At 36.1% G+C, this 22,665-nt stretch overlaps 1 protein-coding gene across 1 annotated transcript; it reads left to right on the forward strand.

The window, feature by feature from the left end:
• Positions 1-197: 197 nt before the first annotated feature.
• Positions 198-22,629, forward strand: CCDC18 (coiled-coil domain containing 18). Its single transcript, XM_039383190.1, is given in 25 exon segments — positions 198-815; positions 1,006-1,156; positions 1,746-1,892; positions 2,824-2,933; positions 3,529-3,657; positions 5,197-5,293; positions 6,035-6,156; positions 7,512-7,821; positions 8,013-8,116; positions 8,224-8,384; positions 8,936-9,156; positions 9,943-10,053; positions 10,680-10,811; positions 11,536-11,673; positions 13,833-13,949; positions 14,814-14,978; positions 15,438-15,580; positions 16,034-16,197; positions 17,012-17,225; positions 17,804-17,903; positions 18,975-19,091; positions 19,534-19,641; positions 19,644-19,679; positions 21,262-21,305; positions 22,280-22,629. Coding segments are annotated over 24 exon segments (3,285 nt in total). The 5' UTR covers positions 198-630; the 3' UTR covers positions 21,265-21,305; positions 22,280-22,629.
• Positions 22,630-22,665: the final 36 nt, after the last annotated feature.

Raw genomic sequence — 22,665 nt, forward strand, 5'->3', positions numbered from 1 at the left:
GCCCCTCTGCACCAATCGCAGCCGCGGCGCCGCCGCGCCCCGCCCGCCCACAGTGCACCGCGGCCGCCCGCGCTGACCCCGCCCACAGCGCGTCTAGGGCGGCGGGGCCGCGCGTGCGCCGTGTGGGACCCGCGCGGTTCGAGCGCAGGCGGGGGGGCTCCGGCGCGGCTGTGCCGGGAGAGGGGCGGGGCCGCACCGGCACCGGGGCTGGGCCCGACACCGACCTGTGGGGGGCCGCGGGACGGTCTTTCCCTGCCGCCCCCGTCCCAGCGCCCCGTGCCTCAGTCCTCCGCCAGCCCGGGCCCCTGGCGGGGTTCCCGCGGCGCTCTCCGCCCGGCGCTGCTCCCCCCGCGCCGCTCGGCGCTGCCCGTCCGCCCGAGGATATTTTGCTTTCGTTTCTCGTTTCGCTGGTCACTGGCAGCGAGGCAAGTTTTGCTCGTTGGCGTGTGCGCCGTTCCCGTGTCGGACTCCCCGGGAGCTCCGAGGTCACGGCGCTGGCTCTGTGTGAGGGAGTTTTGGCAACTAATGTATAGCGGGCTTTTCCAGTTTTCCTATATTTTTTTGTATTTCTGTCTCCTCTCCACCTTCTTTTGGTATCTTTAAAAATATCTTTGAAAATAGTTTTCGCGTATGTTTAACAGTGTTTTAATATTAAATATGATTTTAGCTATATGTGTGGTACCAATGGAATGTACTAGGTGGACTTGCTCTAAAAGTGGTACTGATGAAGATCTGCTTGCAAACGTTCAGTTATTACAGAATCAGCTGAGGAGAACTGAAAAAAACCTTCAAACAGTAGAGAAAGAGCTTTCCAGGTATGTGTGTGTTTGGGAATGAGAACTGTCTGTCTCTCATAGTGTGAATCTGTCTTGTTCAGTGTAATGGATTACTGCAATTAGCTCCTTTTGTGCTTTCCTTTCAACGGTCTTGAATAAACACCCCTAATAAGCAACTTAATAAAGAAAAACTGGAGTAGTAACTTTTCACTCTCCCTCCTAACACTAGTACAAATGAACATTATGGCCACTGCTTTGCTGAGGCGACAGACTTCGCTCTGGAGGATTTTGTACAGCCTAATTATAACAGTCAAGGCTTTTCCAACCCCAAGAAGAATTGTGGTAAAACATCTGACCAAGATTTTCAAAGAAAACCCAAAGTAAATATTGCTCTTTATTACTTCTTATTATTACTTTGGTTTTCTAATCTTTGCTATGTTTCTGGATGTTTTTTGGCTGGTAGGGCTTGGAGTGGATACACTGTAGCACTGGACAATGATACCAATTGAGCACTCTTAAACATAATATCGTTTCAATATGGTTTTTCTGCAAAGTTTCCATTATGACCTTTCAGTGCTTGAAGGAGGTTTATAAGAAAGATGGGGACAAAGTTTTTAGCAGGGCCTGTTCCAATAGGACAAGGGGTAACGGTTTTAAACTGAAAGGGGATCAGTTTAGATTAGGTGTAACAAGTAAATTTTTTACTATGAGGGTAGTAAAACATTGGCACCAGTTTTCCAGAGTGGTGTTAGATCCCCCATCCCTGGAAACATTCAAGGTCAGGTTGGACAGGGCTCTAAGCAAGTTGATGCGGTTGAAGTTGTCCCTGATCATTGCAAGGTGGTTGGACTAGATGTCCTTTAAAGGTCTCTTTCAACCCAAACTATTTATGATTTTATGATGTATATATTGCTTATGTGTTCATATATAAGTGTGTGTGTATATATAAAAATATATTTTTGTGTCTAGTCTTACTCAGTATCCACAACTTCGGATAAAACTGTGGAAGAAAATGAACGTCTTCAAGAGCAAAATGCATCTTTGACTTCTCAGAACCACTACCTAAAGAACAGAGTGGAAACAATGAACTTTGAATTGATGCAGTCAAAAACAAAAGTATGTATCTTTAGCATATTTATCAAAAATAAAAACAAACCCCAACCCCCCCAAACATCCCAATGACCATGACTTTTGAGTTTATAATTCTAAGCAGAATATGCTATTTTTTTGTCTTATCTTAATCTAAGTTTAATATTTAATATGTATTTAATATTCAGTATTAATCTTGAACAGAATATTTTGGAATCTATTTCTCCATGGGCAAAACAACTATATTAATTATGAATTCTAGCTATTCATGTTCCAAAGTTTAGTATAAAGCCAGTAAGCCATAGAATGAAAAACACATTATGAAAGAAAATAGTTCAGTATATGTATTTAGTACTGTACATTCACATGTCTGAGCTACATTGAGATTAATGTGAATAATAATGGCACAGTAGTCATTTGCAGAGGAAATGAAGAGTTAACCTCATTAATCCAAATTAATAAATTAATAAGTGAAGATGGATTAGAAAGAAATATTATATCTAATAAATCATTACTGATTTAGTATATACTTGTCTGTACAGGTTTGTTTCGTGACAATTGTATTCTTGTATTTGGTTTGTATATAATGTTAAGAAAACATAGGTATGCTTAGTGCTTTTCGTTTGAGAAATGTTATCTCCAAGACAAAGCAAATAAATAGATAAACAAAACATTTGACTGCCTGACACTGAAAGAAGAAATAGTTGAATGTAAACTTTTTGGGAAAAGCAAGAGACTGGACATATAAAGAAATTCCTCTGCTAGACAGCATATCACATTGGAACTGGAAGGGATGTTAAATGAGCAGAAAATTGGAGGTCAGTTGGTGTAGATGAGCAAAGGTAATTTACAGTAGGGTTAAGAGCACTGTCATTCAGTAAGCAGATTGTTCTTAAGTGTATCACCTGAAGATATATATGCAAGTGTTAATGCAACCCCAATTATGTTTGTATTTCAGATTTCGTTTCTTGAATCTACTTTAGGTACACATTTATTCAGCGTTCCGAAGTTGAAAGAACAGATTTTAAACTTGGAAGCAGAAGTTTCAGCTCAAGATAAAATTCTGAAGTAATAAGTGTACTTTTAAATCAATGTTTTATTGTTGTCTGCTTGCTAGTCCAATCTCTTTTTTGGGATGACATAATTACTGGTACTGTGTGAGTCATGTAATCTGGGGTCTGAAACTTTCATTTCAGAGCCAAATATAGGAAGAGGGAGGTGATCTATTTTGTGCTGAATGTACTTCAAGAAATTCAGAAAAAATTATAAAGGCTGGTGGAAGAAACCGGGTTATAATGTGTGCTAAACACAAATATGCCCTGATAATTGAATAGAGGGATTCTGTGCTGCATGACTGCATATATTCTGCTGTAGCAAGCATACATATTTTCAAACATGATGGTGCACTTTGTGATATAAAGGTTCAGCCACCTGGGTCCTTGGCAGTTGTGACACCTGATGCCTATTGATGAGGTTTGGACACCAGACTGCAGACATACTGCTGGGGAGTCTGGAGACTGGGGGTATTCCAAGCCTAGTCTAGAGAGATGCAGCGTGATTGACTAGTGCTTCTCAAACATCATGTGCAGAAAAGAACAACAGAAATCTATTTTCTTGACAAAAAAGTTCCTAATTTTTTTATTATGCTTTATTTATTTGCTAGAGATGCAGAATATAGACTAGATCAAAACCGGAAAACAGCACTGGAAAGAGAAAACATGTTGCAAAGATATCAAAAGGGCTATAAAAATCTGAAAATGGAGTTAATTGAACAGAGCAAGCAAGGAAAGAGGTACTAAGTCATTTTAATAAATGGAATACAGAATAATAAGTGTGTGCTTATTTCCATTGATAGTTATTTATTCTGTGGAATCAAGTTACTTTTCTGCTTTAAGCATGTTATTTTTTAAAAAAGGGGAAATTCTATGTGAAGGTACTGATTATTTAAACAGGCACATTTAAAATCTTGAAATTAGCTGGTAATTGCAGACTGATACTAGTAACCAGTTTATCAGCTGCTTTTTTCCCTTCAGGACAGATGTACTGCAGGGGAGAGCTGAAAAGTGTCCAGAATATATTTTTCCTGAATTATTTTTGTCTTTGTCTTGCAAGAACCTACAATCCATGCTCAGTATTCAGCAGTACTGAGTGCTGTGTTTTTGGGGTTGATGCAAGGAAAGTGATAAAGGCGCAACATAATCGAGAGAACATTTTTGTTATCCTTAATCTTACTTGTCTGTATGGTACTGTTGAAAAGGGTTCTGTAATTCTGTCTCCATCACTGTTTTCCTTTCCTATTGCCTCCTTTAGCCTAACGGCTCTGTGGCTACTGGGAGGGTTAGCTAATTTCTTTAGACTGTTAAAAGTTACCATGTACAGTCCTATCACTTCCAAAATGTCATTTTAAAAAAGTGAGAGGATTAAATAAAAAGATTCCTATCTACCCTATTCATTTAACTCCATTACCTGGGGCAAAAATTAGCTGATTACTTGGGAAAGCATTTCTTGAACCTTTTGAATGCAAACTCTTTGTTTGGTTTGTGTATCTACCCATAAAATTACCTCTAACGTTCTTATAGCAAGACAAATGGAAATACTGTGGGGCTTGCACTGCTGATTGAAGAAATGTGTTGCTTTATGATCACCATTCAGAGCATGTGGGGTTGGAGCTACCTGTACTTAGTTACTAGTTGCAAATGTAAATATTTTGGTGCTTAAGAAAAGTTGAGCCTCTGCCAGGTGTTAAAGGCAAGTGTTATAGCTAGTGTTATTATTATAGTTTTCTTTTAATCATTAATTGCCACAACTTACTATTCTTTGGCCAGGGAAACTGAAGTGCTTTAGACTAACACTGTTTTGTTATTCTGAAATCCTTTTATCCCCTTCTCTGAATACTTTTGCCATCTCCAGATGGATGGTGGTCCTCAGACTGAGAAACACTGCTCTGAGGGTTGGCCGTACTTAGAGGAGGCACTGCCCCATGTCCACATCTCCCTTAGTGGAAGAGAGAAATGTTATTGAGCAGCAGTAATTCTTTGTGTGCCTGTGTTGGGTGTCCTGAACAGACTGCTTACCTGAGGTTACTGCTCCAACTTCTTCCCTAGTGAGTAACAATAGGGGAAGGGGCAGGAGCGTGGTGATAGAGGGAAATACTAGGGATTGTTCTTTTGAGCAGTTTCTCGCATGATATCTATGCCTTGGAAAATTAGATGAGGAAAGGAAGTACCTGGAGCAATTACTTTAATAATTGTTTTTAGTAACTGGAGGAGATAGTTACATAATGGCTGGAATTTGTGGTTTTTGAAATTGGTCTGCTTCTTTGGCTTTGCAGAGCAGAACAGCAAAGAAATGAAGCTTTGTTGAACGTGAAGGAGCTGACAAGAGCTTTCAAAAAGTATAAAGCAGAAATAACTGAAAAATTAGAAAAGGTGAGAGTTTTTTCTTCACTAGTTTTTGCCATGTTTTTAAGATTTTTCATCTTCCAATAAGCAAGGCAGCTAACAGCAACAGGTTCACCAGTGAGTCAGTCATTTCTGCTTGTGAGTGGCAAAGTCCTAAGAGAGATGGGATAGGGTAAGCAACTCTTTGTGGTGATAAATTCAGTTATACAGTTTTACACTGTCTTTGCACAGTCTGGACAGTCTGCATCTTTAGAGTATCCTAATAGTGCTGTTGTTTCTTCTGTCCCCTGCTTGCCAGATGGGAATTTTACATTTTAAACATATAAGATCCTTTCAAAAGAACTGTTTTACTCTGTATGTTTAACCTGTTCAATGAAACATGAGCTAGGGGAGAGCTAAGATGAAGTCATCTCCCAAAGTTCCAGTGATCAAATTGGTAATGCTTCCTGCCTTGTGGGAGGAGAAAATACAGGTCTGAGACAGTTAACTCTGACTGAGATTTTTTTTTTTATTGGACTTCTTTCCACATGGAAGGAGATTGCCCACCATAAATATGCCCTAAAATATTAAATTTATTTTTTCCCAGATGACAAAAGAAGAAAACTTCTTTGCCCCTTTTCTTCACAACAGTGAGCAATAGAATAATTTACAGACTTCCCAGAAAGGAAAAAAAGAGCATAGTGTTTATAGTATTCTTTTAAAAATAGCCAGTTGGTCATAGAAGCTTAGTTTATTGTTGTACAGTAATGAAAAAAATTGCTTTTTAAGGTTAAAGCTGAAGAATTAGTCTTGGGAAAACGTTTAATTAATTGTGAAAAAGAAAAAGAGAAGTTGAATGAAAAATGTATCAGCTACAGAAAGGATCTAAACATCCTAGAAGAGCAACTAAGGTAACGCTCAAGGGCTTTTAAAAATCTCTGTACGGTTTTTTGAGAAGGAATTGCATGCTACAGTTGTCACTGGGAATGTGGTGCTCCATTCATGTAGTTCAAACCAATAATTTTTTCTACATTATTTTCTATAACTAATCTTTAAATGTTTTAATCCCACATGCTGCCATATATTCCCAGTAAGATGCCACCCCCCCAAGCCTTCTGGGGACATTGGTTCCCTTGGTCACTCACTGCTGCCTGTGCTCTGTGGATACTCTGGTTTCACGTGTACCTGTGCTGCTGCCTGTGCCCTGCTAATGCTCCTGCCCTGTGAGTTCCCTGGCTGGAGTGAAGGATACCCTTGGCATCCAATGGGGAGGCTGCAGTGGAGGTTGTGGTGCTGACTGCAGCTTCTGGAATGATCAGACCTGGCTTTGATGCTTTCTGTCACAACTCAAAAGTCCTTTTCCACTTACAATTTTTTATACTCCTTGTATGTTTTGTTTCAAGCTGAATGCCCCTTTTTTCAGCAGTCCTTTGTAATTCCCTCATGACTTTAATGAGGGAAGACAACCATGAGCTGGTTGTCTTTAGAGTTGTTAAGTTTGGACAAACACCTGCACAGACATTTTGGGGTATTCTATTTCCATGCATTGTCCACACTCACATTCCTGTCTAAACCGTTGTTCTTTAGGCCATTTTGGCAAGACTGGGCAGTGTGTGAACACCCTTCCGTGAGTTTGAGCCTCCTTGATAGGTCTCTGCTGATGATGTGTTGTTTTTTTTTTTTTTCTTGACTGTTCTCTTTTTTTTATGCTCAGTTACACCAGGTTTGGAACTCACCAGGGCCTTTGCTGAGCTAATTCAGTTTGGTAAACCAACAAGTACCTAAAAAAGTAAATAATTTGAGATGAGCTAAAAATACATTTGTCTCAGTGTACAAGCAGATATGAAGTATCTGTTAGGAATAGAATGATAGAGTAACTCAGTATTTTCATCCATTTTGATTTTACATATTGTTATACAGTTATTTTATCCTGTTCTTAAATTGCCCTGGCTTCTGCACAGTTAAAGCCCTTTGGTTCGTTTCCTACCAGCGACTGTCCTGGCAGTGCTCAAAACTTCATGAAGTTGCTTAAGAAAGAGAAGTTGTTGACTCTCTCCTTTTGTTTGCTGATAACACTTTCCATCTTGGTTCTTAGGAACAGTGAAAGCTTAGTAAAGCAGCAAGAACTTTTCTGTCCTTTGTATAGAGCTAAGCCTAGATTTTGAGAGGGAGGAAACTAGTAAAACAGTGCAGCTATGGTGTGTTCTGGTACTTCTAATAATGAAAATCCTCTATGTTGAGCTATACCTTTTAAATGCCTTTTTAGGCAATTAAAGGAAGAGAATAGTAGCACAAAAGAAGAAATTAAGACTCTAGAGGCAAAGAACACTGAAATTACATCAATGTTGAGTCGGTCTGATCAGAAGATCATCAAGCTTGAGAGTGAACTTTCTGAAAAAGAAAATGTGCTTAAAGAGCAAAATGCTCTAATAAGTGAAAATGCAGAGCTGAGAGCACTTACGGCACAGCAACATAACCACTTGAAATTATGTCATCAAGAAATTGAGAATTCAAGGGAAGAGCTCAACATACTAGAAACCATTATTTCTCAGTTGTCTTCAAGTACACCTGAAGAGGTACAGTAACAAATACAGACTTAGAAGTGTATTATGTGTTGAATAATTTTAAGAATCAAGTTATCCAAACTTTTAACATTCTGGCATATGTGTCTTAAAATTTATATACTGGTATAATACCTTAATTAATCATGCTGTGAAGCAATATAAAATTGATTTTTCATTGATCTTTGTTTTCCCTTAACTTTTAGTTTAAATGGCACCATTTCAAACACCAGCTTTTGAGTTCCTCAACAAAAGAAGTTATCTCAGAGTCTTGTGGTGAATCAAGTAAACCTTTGATTGCAGACCTAAGGTATAACTTTCTGGTTACTGAATTATGGCAAGAATAGGCAGATAATAAGGTGGTATTAGAATTAGGATATAGAAAGAATGTTAAAGTTGTCTTCTCCTTTATAATAGCATTAAACTGTCAATGAAAGAAGCTGAAATTCAAAAGCCTCGTGCAAACTTAACTATCTGTACTGGAGCTGAGCATCTGTCTAATGATAATGAAGGACAAGAAAATAGCAGGTTATGTGGCCTGGAAACAGAGCCTGTCAAATTGATCAGAAGTCAAGGAGGTAAGCTTTCTGAAATAGCTGTGCAGTTCTGTCTGATTAATCCACAGAACAGAAATGTTCTGGTGGGGTTTAAATTGTTTTTATAGTTTTATTTTTTAAATGTACCTCTGTGAGCTATGAGGTATGGTTTGGTTGAACAGTGAGCATTTTGCCACCTTGGAAACTGTCATGTTCTCCAGGCACAATATTCTTTCTTTTGCTAGTTAAGTTACTTGTTCAGCAATAGCTAAGCTAGGAGTTGTACTGAAATGGAACCATGTATTTCTCTCTTTATGCAGGTTATGCTAAGGTCTTCATATTTTTGTTGATGCTTTTCTCTGTAACCTGCTGTTGCAGTATTTCTGCCATTGCTTCTGTGATTACTATCAGGACTGCTCCAAGAAATTCGTTCAGGGCACCTAATGATGCTGTCTTGGTTTCTTCTTGTTTGTTTGTTGGGTTTTTGTTGGGGGCTTTTTCGTTTGTTTTCATGAGTCATAGCTTTCAGTTACATTACAGGTTTGTATGTACTTGTGTAAATTAATCTTAGATTTATTTTTTTCTACTTTGAGAGAGGAGAAAATGCCAACAGTTGGAACTTATAAGCAAGCAGTTTGAAAAGATGAGGCGAAGATTCCAGAAAGAGATAGAAGAGTTACGCACTAAACTGACAAAAGCAGATGATGAAAATTCTTCTTTGAAGAGCAGCATGGCTCAAAGGACCAGCCAGTTTCAAATCATACAGGAAGACCTACTGAAGAAGGCTTCAAAAACTAGTAGCTTAGAGAAAGAAGTAAGTTTTTAGCAGCACTGAAAAAATGTCACTACTTCTTCATTTCAGTAAGCAAAGATAGTGAAGACAATAGTTATTGTCTTCAATAACTGTTAACTGTAATTGCCGTATTCATTTTAAAATCTGATTTATTTGAAAAAAATCTGAATTAAAGTTTTCAGCAAGCAGAAAAATTTAAAGATAGAAGCCTCAGTTTATTAACTGTTGGAAATGTGGTTTTAAAGCTGATGCAGTGGTGGGCTTCTCTACTACTACTTTGATTTGTTATGTGGAAACTATGCTCAGTCTCGTTACTTTGGTATGGTTTAATTGATGTGTAATCTTAGGAAATAGATGTTGAAATACACTTGTATTTTTCCTTATTTAATGTTAGTACAGTTGCCAGAGATAAACATCATTACCAGAGAGTCACAAATGAAAGAAATTAGGCTTCAGCTCATCTCAGGTTGAATAAGTTAAAATACTAATGTTTACATTCTGATGCTAATGTGTTTATAGAGTTCGGCATAATGGGATTTGAAGTATTTCCTAATAATGGACATAAATATTATAAATCTGTAGTAGCTATTTTGCTCACAGTTATCATTAATTGGATAAATTTTAGGTAAATTGTACTGAATCTTTCTCTTTAAGTAATAAAATTTAATAGTTCAACAAAACAAATGATTAATTAAAAATGCTATAGTAGTACCTAAAATGGAACCGGTGATAAGAAAGTATATACAAATACTTGAATAAACCCCTAACAGTTGTTTACATGCTGTTTAGTGCCATGTTTAATTTCAGATGAGAAAGAAATCTTCTCAACTTTCTGAACTTGAAGAACAGTTGGAAGAAAAGACTATTGCTTATTCCACTGCTGCAGCAAGAAATGCTGAGTTGGAACAGGAACTCATGGTAAAATGTTCTCACTGAGAAACTATATTTATGTAAAAAGACAAGTGGAGATTAAAGTTTAACTTAACAGTAGTATTCAAAATGGATAGACTTTCAGATCTGCTAAATAATCTGTGCAGTTTTTAGGGTATGCAGTCTTTAAAAACTGAATCTTGTTTCAAATAAAACATTCCTTTTTCCCTGCCTTTGAATGTGGTAAGCTATTAACGAACATGTTACTTTTTCCTTATGATATGTGCAATGAAGATCTGGTCCTATTGAAGTCAATTGTAGCATTGCCATTTGTTTCAGTGAAATACATGTAGATCTGTGACTAAAATAGTCTTCAAAATGCTATTTTAAATGTGCCATCTCTCCATGGGAGGGTAGAATTTCTTTTTATCTTTGTCAGAAGTTATCTATGCCATAGTCCACCTTGGCAGACACCTTGTCTCTGTAGCTGCTGCTTCTACTGATCTTCTCTACCTGTGTTACAGGCGTGACATCCTTTGAGATGACACATGCAGTGTGTAACTTCAGTATTTTCGGTGTTGTTCTTTTACAAAATCTAGAAACTAGATGATCAAATAAACTGCTAATATCACAAAATACTTTTATTAAGTCTTTCTATTGTTGCCGTTTCCCAGGAAAAAAGCAGACGCATTCATGAGTTGGAAGCAACTATCAGTGAAGAACATAAGAAAATAAATTCTGCTTTTGAAGATGCAAAGTTGGTTCACCTTGAGCAGCATAAAGAGATGAAGAAACAGATAGAACTAGTAAGACCTTGTGTGCTAGTATGTATGAGTGTTATACTTGGTAACTTTTTCCTATGTTAATTTCTTTGTCTTTCTTGTAATTGTAATTAAGAAGTTCATTCTTCTCCGTAGGTTTCCTGATTTTACTACATTTTCCATCTAACTCTGCACAACTGTCCTTCTGAAATATTCATATCCTCTTTTCTGCTCAACTAAAGAGAAGTAAGAACTTAGGAAGAGTGCTGTTGTTCTTTGCTCCAAACAAAGCAAAAAAAAAAGTATAGCTTTATTGCCTACTGGATTTAAACCATGACAGCTTCTAACAATGTTTTCTTGTTGGCTGAACCTCTGCCAGCCTGAGCCTTATGAGCATCTGTGTTCAGGGAGAATACTTGGTAGGTTTTTCATTCTTTGAAGAAGAATTCTGTTGCTTCATGTGATTAGAAATATAACTGAGGCTATTTCTAGCTGTTCAAGAAGCCTGTCATCCTTTACTAAAGAATGTATGCATGTCTTGACTGATGACAGATTATTGCACTCTGTCTGCTCTCATTCTCTTGATTCTCCTCTTGATTTAAGACATTAAGAGTTTGGGATTTCTTGATAATTTTAAGATTGTGCAATACTGCTGATGGCAAGAGTGTATTTACTTTTCATTAGAAAAGTGATGGGTGAATAGAACTGAATGACATTTAGATGCAAAAATTCTTATCTAAGTAATAAATTATGATTTACTTATGGACAGCTTCAGACACAGCTGGAGCAGAAACATCAACAATTCATTGAACAAGAGAAAATAATATCTGTTTTACAACAAGAGGTTATACATAAACAGCTTCATTACATTGAATCATTGGATGGGCTGCTGATAGGAAGCAGAGAGGTAAGGTTGGCTCTTGACTTTGTTTAAATGCAAATTGAACAAGTGACTAATAATAATGAAAAGCACATCCATAAATACATGGGAAAATTGGAGAAAATTAAAGATGCTTATGTTTTTGCTTTTTAATTCTTGTTTGACTAATTGACTGAATCTAGTATAGTCACCAGTTACTGCTGCTACTACTATATATTGTACAAACTTCAGTGGCCTTTCATTTTTTTTCTATCTCAGCATTCTCTTTATGTCTGTGGTTTGCCCCTTGTGCTTCTTGCTCTGATCAAAGGAAACAGATCTGGATAAAGAAAAGTTGCATCTATTCTGCACTAGGTGGAAAATCAAGAATGTTCTAGTCTGATAATGCCTGCTCTGCAGAATATGAAGGGACGTCTGTCAGGAACCAAATTTACTTCAGAGTATCATGTACACAAATACATTATAGAAGCAATTGTGTTTAAAATACACTGATCTGGGTTTTTTCCCTTGATTCTTAAGATGAGTTTTTATTAAATTACTTTTACTGTATATACATTTTGTTCTCTTGAATAAAAATATGTGTACAAACAGGAAATGGAAAATCAAAATGTCAAGAAAGATCAAGGATTGAAGATGCTGGGAAGTCACTTAACAGAAGAAACAATCAAAGTTAAAAAGTTCTTTGTTATTTTCAATTAATAGTTTTGAAGTTTGCAGTAATGGTGTATTTCCTTTTATCCTCTATAGAAGAAATTTTTTATAGAAATTTGTCTTAGGTAAATATTTCAGAAGTCATTGACCTGAAGTTTTTCCATTTTTTTCTGTTGTTTCTTTTTGGTTTAGTTTAATTTTTTTTGATTAAAACAAGCATGGTGAAACCTACAGTAAGGGATCATGCAATGCATAATTGCTTTATAAAATTATTGTAGTTACAAATAGGACAGACTTGTGCTTATTGTACTCTCAAAGTACAACTTTGTCTAACAGAACTAATGTTATGTATCTTTTTTGTCTAGATATGGCATATATTTTAGAGATATATGATGCTATAATATTCGTCACGTTTTTAGCCATCTATACCTTTTCCTAGAGTTTGCCTGATAAATATTTTCCATGCAGCACTTTCAACAGTATCTTAATGAACCAGTGCCATGTGGTGATTTACCCCAGTGAGGTTTCAAACAGTATTAAATCTCCAGGATGTCGGCAGGAGAAGATACTGGGGTCTCAGCTGTTAGCATGCTCTTTCTGAGCTTGTGTTGGACCTGTTTGCTATCCAAGTGGCTTTGTAGTATTTGGGACGTTTTACAGAGACTTAAAATTAAGACCCATTGTAATTTCTCTTCAACAAAGTCTTGAATGGGATGGGGAGAGAGAGATATACAGTCCAGTGTGATTTAGAAAACTGGTAGTCTGATTGCAAAATGGAAAGCGTCAGCCAGTCTGCAGCTAAATTCAGCACAATTCTCATTGATGAGAAGTCTTAGTATCGCAACCAAATGGTTAAGAAAAGCTTAATTACTATGGCTCAAGACCTTTGGGGGTTTGTTAATTATAATTTTTATCTGTTTGAGGTTATAAGGTATTTTTTAGAGAGACTCAAATTCAAATTAATATTAAAAGGGTAAAGCAGATTAACAGTGTTGACATTGCTCAGAGCTCTTCCTTTCCCTTTTGGTGAAACTCTGGCCCTGTCTCCCAGTGCAGAAAGGGAAAACATGCTGTTAATAACTTTCTCAAAAGAAGTGTATCAAGAATGTTATTTTTGTATCTGAGTGTTATTTTTGGAAAACATGTGTCAGCTCACGTATGATGATAATTCCAAATTTATTTATATAGTTCTATATATAACAACCTATGATGGATTAATGATTTGGTATTGGGCATATGTCTGCTTTTAAATTCTAGCTACTGACAAATATTGGAATCTCTTCTCGTAACTGATAGTCTCATCTTGTTTAAACACAGTCTAAAGTACTGTAATTGAATTTCACAAATAATTTTAATTTCTGAATACTATTTCAGTTTTAAAGTTTATCATAATCTTCCATGACTATTTTAATACTCTTTGGATAAAAATGTAGCTTTTTGGACATTTTATACGAATATGACTTTTAACACAATTTTTAGACTAGCTGATACAGACCATGCCATGCAATTTTAAGTGATCTATTGCATCCAACTAGGTACAACAACTCAAGTCAGCATTAAAGGTATGTAAGGAAGAAGTTGTAATGTATTTGAGTCAGTCACAAGAAAATAAGGAGGTATTTGAAAATCAGCTCAAAGACAGGTCTGAAGAGGTAACAGCTTGTTTTACAACTCTTCTGTATTGCAGAGAACACTTGTTATGATTGATTTAATCTGAAAGTTTGTAAAATAACAGCGAAAACATTTGCAACAGGAACTGTGAATAGGAAGTAAGCTGGGAAAAGATGATGCATTTTGTGAGGGTAAAGGGGAAAAATCATACTTAAGAAACACTGGATAAGCTTAGGGAAAAGAAGCACCCAGATAAATGAATTGTTGAAAGAAGTAGCAAATCAGAATTATGTGAAACAAAGCATTCTCTTGGGGAAAAAAATGGAGGGAGCAGTATTGCAATATAAATTTAGGTGCATATAATTGATTTGTTTTTCAACTATCTTAATGGGGAAGAAGTCCTGGGCATAAGAAAATGTTTACTTCAAGCCCCAGAGTTTTATCATACTTTCCACTACTACATGAAAGCAAGAAGGAATTGAGTTTAAATATTAGGATGAATTTTTCTTTGTGAGTATGCCCAACCACATGAACTAATTATATAGTAGGCTCTTCATGTCAGTGCTGACCTGCTGAGAGAGAGGCTTCGGTCAAACAGAGATTGCCAGACCCTGAAATTAAAAAATCTCTTATGCATGTTCTTAAAACATTGACAAGCTATATTTAGAAAGCAAGAATCAAAAACTGGGACCGCTAAGTTACCGCTATCCTAACCTACTTTATAAAGCACAACTCAGGGATGAATTATGAGGTCTGTTATGTACTGTTGCAACTGTAATGCAACTAAATTCAGAGCCAGAAGTTCTATTGAATCATAGATGTGATCCTGTGCTCATTAAGAGAGAATAGCTATGCAAGTGAAAATAAAAATGTTTTATTTTAATGGAAAATAAATGTCTTTTCAGCTTCATTATTTGCAGAAAGAAATAAAAATAAAAGATCAGAATATTCAGGACACGAGTGAACAAACTATTCTCCTACAAACTTTGCTTCATCATCAGCAAATGTTACAGCAAGAAACTATTAGAAATGGGGAGCTGGAAGATAATCAGATTAAACTTGAACAACAGGTACAGTATGGTGAGAAGTGTCTACATAAAGAGAGAAAATTAAATGCCTTTAGATATGTTTTTGTAATACCTTTAAAATCTGAATGTTTCTTTGATAACTGAGTTGATAATTATGATTTTAGATATATCTAAAATAAAGAGTTTAGTGGTCTGTTTTATCTTAAACCAGGTTCTGTGCTATCAGAAATGCTAGCTCGCATTAGAGTGGCTAGGTACTTTGAAAATCAAACCCTAGGCTGCAATTAAGGAGAGGTGCATTTAAATTCAGAAAGTTGTCTCTTGTTATATTTACTAGAAACTATTTGTCTTTCAAATGTGCAAAGTTCTAGTCTTAAATTATATATAGACTATAAAGACATCTGCTGTGTTAAACCCCTCATTATGTTACGTGAGTTGCAAGACAAGGATGTATGTTTCTTTGGAATGCAATTTAAAAGTACTCTGAATACTGTTTGCCAGGTATCCACTTTGGAAAAGGAGCTTCAGAATCAGAAAGCATGTGCAGCAGATGAGTTGAGAAAGGTGGAGGAGAAACTTCGCTTTGCTGCTCAGGAAGCAGATTTAAACGGACAGAAGGTGGATGAACTGAATTGTACAATCAGGTAGGTTCAGTGTAACAGAGGGATGTTCTGCACAGAGACACGGATCAGAAAGATTGCTGTCCGAAATGGTATTCAGCTCTGTAGTTACACACTTCAGCCTCTGTATGAGCATGGACTCAAATTCAGAAGGGAAGCTTCTAAATAGCAGAGGCATGAGTTTCTGGAACAGTTTTCCAGTCGAATTAATGCATATCCTGGCAACTTATTTAGCCTTAAGATGGCACTTCATGATGCAGTTCAATTCATAAATGTATCAACTTGCTTGTAATTGTAGATAGTATATTCTAGGGGAGCTTGCTAGTCTTATAGAATATTGTTTTGATTGCGAGAAAAGCCTACTTAACATGACTTTTTATTTCTATTTTATTCACAAACCCTTGTCTTAGAGCATGTAAGGGTATACACATGTTGCTTTTATTACATGGTTCATTTTTTTCTGGTTGCTTCTATTAGGCAGATTAAATTGGAGATGGATCAGTGCAAGAATGAACTTATTGATATGGAAAAAGAAGTAGTGCAATTACAACAAGATGGTGAAAACAAAACAGTGCAGATAAATCAGTTGGATATCACTTTGGAAGAAGCAAGATCAGAGCTCAATAAAAAGGCAAATGAGGGTAATTTGGCTATTTTGTTTCTCAGGCTTCCTTTCATTATGCTATTTCTGTTTATGTATTAGACATTTTTCCATTTCCCCCTGTTTTATAATCAAGTACATGAGAGTCAAAAAATGATAATTTTTTTAATGTATTAGTAATTCCATAGTTAAAAAAACCCAAACAAACAAAGCCAAAACCAACCAAACAACACCCCCACAATGCAAAAAAATCACAAGCTTTTTTTTAACATACCTTTGCAAATTCTCACTTCTGTGGTATATACCTTTACCCCAGGTGAAATGAATAAGTAGTTTCCCTGTAAATTAGCAATGCAGATTCTTACTGTGATAATCAAATGAGGCACATACATTTCATAAAGGCATATGCTATTCACAAAAATTCAGCTCTTTAAAAGAAACAGAAAATCTCACAAGGGAGTCTGTGGAAATAAACTTTCTAATCCATTCTCTTCCATTTAATTTAATTGTACCATTGTTTTAAACCAGAGGAATACCAGCAATTCTGCTTGCATTTTTCATAGCACTGCATATTCAATTACTGTATTGTCCCTGCACTTTCTCCTTGGCCAGATGTTTTTAGATATATCCTCATATTTCAAGTCATGAATTGAATGAAAACATAGCAAAGACTTACATGCCATAGGAAGGCTTTTGAATAAGAAGTCACTGTTTTTCTAGATTGTCCTAAAAAATACTCATACTGAAAATTTATTATGACCACAAATGCTACTAGGTAGTGGTGTTGCATAAAGACCCTGGCGTGCTGATGATTAAGCATTTTGTCTTTTGTGGTGTGTGTGTGTGTAAAATAGTGAATGATTTAGAAGATAAGCTGCTTCAAAGTGAGACTTGCCACAGGGAAGCCTTACAGAAAATAGCAGAACTAGAATCTGCATTACACAATGCCCGTGGAGAATTAAAAATCACTTTAACACAGCTTCAGGAATTGCAAGATGCATTACAGAATGCACAGTCCTCTCTGGAGGAGAAGCACATTGCTATCATGGAGCTAACAACTGAGCTCAGGTAAGCTGCTATCTTTTCCATCATGAAAACTTACTTGTGTTAATTTTTCCTTAGGAATAGCAAGTAGCTTGGATGGCTTTTTTCTAATGTTCTTAACAGCTCTCTATAATTTTTAGGTGTTTTTCAGCTATAAGATAAGTTGATACTTGAGCTCCTCAGCTCACTTTTAATTTCTAAAAGTGGTGCTGAATTCTTTTTTAGGAATTCTGTTTTAAAAACTGCTAAAATTATTTTCTGAATCCCAAAGCTGTGAAGCAATTGTACAAAGAATAATGAAATTTTCTAGTTTCCTTTCTGACCACAAATTAATGGTGCTTTCTTCTGTACTATTCTTTTTTAAGAACATGTTTTCCTGATATAGCCAATTAAATAACTTGAATAATGAAGTTGTTGGGAATTCTCCACCTGGAATATAGTAAACAGAATTATTCCATTGGGTTTGTTTCTTTGCAATCAATTAGTTGATTCATGTTTAGGGTAATATGGCTGTAAGTAACAGAGCTAATGATTTCCAAGCTGGATACATGAAGCTAAGCAACTGAATGTGCATTAAGCAATTAAACATATGAGAATTTCAGGTATTGCAAGGGTGAAGTTGAAGACAAAAAACAAGAACTCCTTGAAATGGACCAAGCACTGAAAGAAAGGAATTGGGAACTGAAACAAAGAGCAGCTCAGGTCAGATTATTTTAAGTATGTTACTGACAATTGTTACTGTGATGTAGTAGATAACTTATGAAAAGCCTGCTAGGTTTGGTTGCTTTGAAGTATTGTCTCAAACTGTACTGTTACTGTAGCCACGGAGTCAAGCTCAAAACCAGCTCTGTGTTACTGAAGCCTTATGGTACCAGGAAAATCAGGTTGTGCTCCCCCAAGGGACGACAGAGTTCTGGTTTAAGGAAACAGAAGCCTCATGCAAACCCTTCAATAGTTCTTCATTAGTGATAAAGTTATAAGACAACTGTTCTCATCTTGATGTTTGGTAAGAGGAAGAAAGAGCTGTGCTGAAGTGTGCTTGGAGATGATAGACTCCTTTCCTTGTTTGCACTGGAGCATGTTTGATTAGCTCTAAAGCAGCCTCTAAATATGAAATGGTGTCTTGGTTGAGAATAAATTTCTGTAGCTCACTTGAAATATTTTCAGTCTTATGGTCTGGCTTCTTTGATGCCCATCATGGGAAAATTCTTTTTCTGCCACTTATAATTAGCCTCTTCCTGCAGGAGTTACTAGCCTTTGTATTCAAGGATATTTGAGGTTCAGAGAGGAGGAGTGGAGATTTGAATAAATCTGTTTAAGCAACTGACACTGTAAGGAGGCCAGATCTTGCAATATATTTTTGCCACAGTATCCTGTGAGCTGCTCCAGGAATTCATCGAAGCTTTTGATGAATTGATGTTTTTTTTTGGTTTGGCAAAATCTGTCACTTTCTAACAAGAGGGATTTGTATAATTACTCATTATATTTCTTTTAAAATGAGATATAGGCTTGTATTCTGTATATATGAGGACCTAACATATTCAGTTATGGATTTTTTTCCTGATTTTCCCCTTTTCTTTTTATTTTTGGTCACTATTTTTTTAAACAACATAGCTAGGGTGCAGTTTTATATTGACTACTCCAGAGAATACTCTTGAGGCTACAAAGGATTAATTTCATTCATTTTGCTGTCATAGTTTGTAATATTGCTTCTTAAAATCTACATACTAATTCAAAATAAAATATTTCCTTTTCTTCCTTTCTTACCTGTAGATTACACAACTGGATATGACAGTTCGTGCATATAGGGAAGAAATGGAACAACAAATAATTCAGTTACAGTGCAATTTAGAAAAGTCAGAGTTGGAAATCAAGGAATGCAATAAAAAGGTAATTCTCACTTAATTAAAAACAGTCTCCCTAACAAAGGGCAGATAATTTCATGAGAAAGTCTGGTCCTGGGACACAATAGCTGGACAGGTTTAATCTAGAAGATGAAAACTGGTTTCTTATTGTAGGGAGAGGGAAGGCAGTACCTTAATAATGTACCAGCAAAACCACTTCATTTGTCAATTGAAACAATAAATTTTGCAGGGATATAACAGTGCAAAAACAAAAACTTATTTTTTCACTTGATATGATATAGCTCCCAGACTGCTCTTTTGGTAAAGGAACATGTTGACAAAATAAAAAATTGACAAGGGAATCCAAAGTCAGTGGTAAAACTGATGGTTATTTGTGAGTTTTCTTTGTTTTGTGGTTTTGTTTTTTTTTTAAATCATTCTGACTTTGGTAAAATATCAGTTCTGATTTAATTGCATTTTCTGTTCAGATTGAGAGCTTAGAGAAGAAACTTCAGCATTCTAAAGATCAGCTTCGTGAAAAAGAGTTTGAATTGCTCCAGAGAGACCAAGAAATAAATCAGCTGAAGAAAAAAAAAATCAAAGAAAACAACATAGCCTAGAAGCTCTTGAAAAGGTAAAATGTACATAACAAATTATCAATTTTTAATGCCATTACTGTACCTGCCTAGAAGGAACTATACAGTGTCTCTTTAGCATAAGTGTCATTAATTCTCCCAGAATCATTGTATTTTATATACTGGTGTTTGCTGAATCTTAATCCCCTGAAGTTAAACCAGTTTAGTTATTTAAAAATTACAGATTTAATGGCACACTCTTAATTGTCTGCTTTCTGTGGAGAAATTTGAATACTGATTATCTTTAGTAACCCTGTTTTCTGACTGTGGACAACATGGTCTTCCTTGAAATGAAACAAAACAAAATGCTGTATAATGAGGGCTTCTCATGATTTAGGCACTATCTTGCAAAAATTATTGCATCCAAAGAGCCCTGATATGTGGCATGTTTATAGGAACAAGAAGTGAGAGTTTTTTGGTATAGTGAATGGGAGCATATGGATAGAATAAACTTTATAGATGACTTTATGAATTATATAAATCTTTGGTTTGGTGCATGAATCAGTCCCTACAAATATAAATGTGACCTGAGATAAGTAGGCTTTGTGCAGATGATTGCCAGCTAGAGGTAAACTCCAAAGCCCCAACGGCTCCTGCTACTTTGGTTGTGCTGCATTTGTGTGTTTCTTTTCCCTAGGGTGAGATATCAGAGAAGGCTTATTTCTGTGTGGTCACCAAAAGCATTTGGTCTGCATTCTAGATCATGGAGGCTTGGCAGTGTAACAGCTGAATATGAAGGTTGTTTCACTGCCAATTAAAGCAGTGTCAGCTCTCCCATCTTGTTTTCTGTTAGGTTGTTTCTGACACTCGAGAACAGGACAGTGACTGCTGCTACTGTTCACACATATCATTAACATATTTCCAGCTTTTCCTAAGGGATGATTCTGAAGGAAAGAATTTCCTAGCTAGCCCCTGTACAAGTGCTGACTAGACCCTTTCTTTCCAGACAAATTGCCTTGTTATTGTTTTTGCTAAGGAATACCAGGTAGGGAGAGGCCTTAGAATGATATAAGAAAGGCTTTGAAAATAGACCTACTCCAGTCATGTTCCTTTAGAGACTTGGGATGAAGGAAAAGAAATTTTAAGTTTATTTTCATTGTAATGAGGTGGATAAAACACTAGATTTTGGAAGCATTCTGCATAAAATACAAAATACATTGCAGAGGGCTTCTGGCTCCACTTAGAATATGATGTGGTTCCTTCTTTGTTTAAAAATTGTGTATATTAACATGATATAAGAAAACACTTTCTCCATTAGTAACACATTGCAGACTGACTGACCAGTCTTCCACAGAAACTTTCTGTCCTAGTTCTAAAAACTCAATTGCCTAATTTATCTAGGGAAAAGGGGTAGGGGCTGTGTGTGTCTGGCCCGGGGGAGTAGTCTGTCTCATTCTTTTTCCTCTTAATACACTACTTTGTCTGCTTATTACAGAAAATATATTAGTTCAGGGAAGGAATTGCTAGAGAGGGTTGATTTCTGTCCTAGTCCACTGTGCCCCTTTGGGACTCATGAAATAACCAGGTCACAGATTTTTTCAGTTGAATCGTTCTTTGTTCTTACTCTGCTTCAATCTGCAGTGAGGATCTTGTAACAGTTCAGCACTCTGCTACCCTTCGAAGTTGTAAGTATTCCAAATAAAGGAACTGAAAATACCTTAATGAACATTAAGAATGGGTTTTTCATTTTTCTGGGAAATTGAAGTAATTTCCTTTATTTAAAAAAAAAAAAAAGGCAGATTGGACTTATAGCAAACTAATTTTTTGTGACCCCAGTTTCTTCTGATATGAAAAATGAAATTGTTTAAAAACCTAATGTTAATGTAAACATGGCTGCTGTGTATCATATACTAAAGAGACTGAATGCTCTTTCTATAAATGAACTGTTGAATAATTAGATCCACCATGTAAATTTGTTTTTTGAAGCAGGGGTGGGAGGAAGCTAAAGCTCTAGAAACAAAAAAACCCCACCCAACCTCAAACATACTGTGTTTGGCTGCATTTATTTCTATGTACTGTAGAAAATCCAGTTTACATTCACGTTGCTATTTTTCTTGCTTTGTGCTGGTAAACATCATAAGCTTTCTTCCTTTTGATACCTTGATACTGTTGATGGGGTTTTTACAAACACTTCCTGAATTATTAGAATCTCGGGTTGCTAGGAACTTAAACACAAATGAAATCCAACATGAAATCTTAAGCCTTACACAGAGGAGCAATTTCAAAAGACAGTGCTCCTTTAAACTGTACAAAATTTTTACAGGGATTTGCATATGAAGATTTCTTAAAATATTCCACATAACATTTTCCTACTTATCTGCTAGAACTTAGTATGTGTTGGAAAATTTGTAAATTGTGCTCATTTGGAAAGCAAATGTACTTCACTTACAAGAGCAGTGGACAAAAATGCATTAATGTCAGTCTAGGGGTCAGAATTTGAGAAAGCAGCCATGGACTTGAGACCTACTGTTAGTTTTCTTGAATTTGTAAAATAAATCTTAATAATGAAAAGTAATATCTTGTTACAAATTGATTTAGATATAATAATTTGAATGCAGAAGTTTAAAGGAAGGTTCTGATCACAGACACTTTGTTTCAGGGGCAAGAACTGTGAAGAAATGAATGTTGCCCATTGGACAAGCAGCAACCCAGGAATGCTACTGCTGGCATCATTATTGTGCATTCCAAGAGGAAATGTTAATGTTGTATTTCTAAAGAAGGAATGCAGTTATTTGTACTGAAGCAGATGATACCCTTTTTATTTTTCCAGCTGTTTTTAAGATTATTGCCTTGATTTAATAACATATTAATTTATTTTATATACTTTAAAAAAAATTATTTCTCTTAAGTTGTAGGAATTAATTTCAGCTCTCGTCTTTTTCCAAGGATTTGGAATGGTGTACTTGTTTCGTATCTCACTTCTAATTAAAAACACAATGGTATTATTAAGAATTTTTGTTTGGGAATATTTTATCTTCTTTTTTT

Source organism: Pipra filicauda, unplaced genomic scaffold (genome assembly GCF_003945595.2).
Source record: "Pipra filicauda isolate LSUMZ 115617 unplaced genomic scaffold, ASM394559v2 scaffold112_size3218982_pilon, whole genome shotgun sequence".
Classification (NCBI taxonomy): Eukaryota; Metazoa; Chordata; class Aves; order Passeriformes; family Pipridae; genus Pipra; species Pipra filicauda.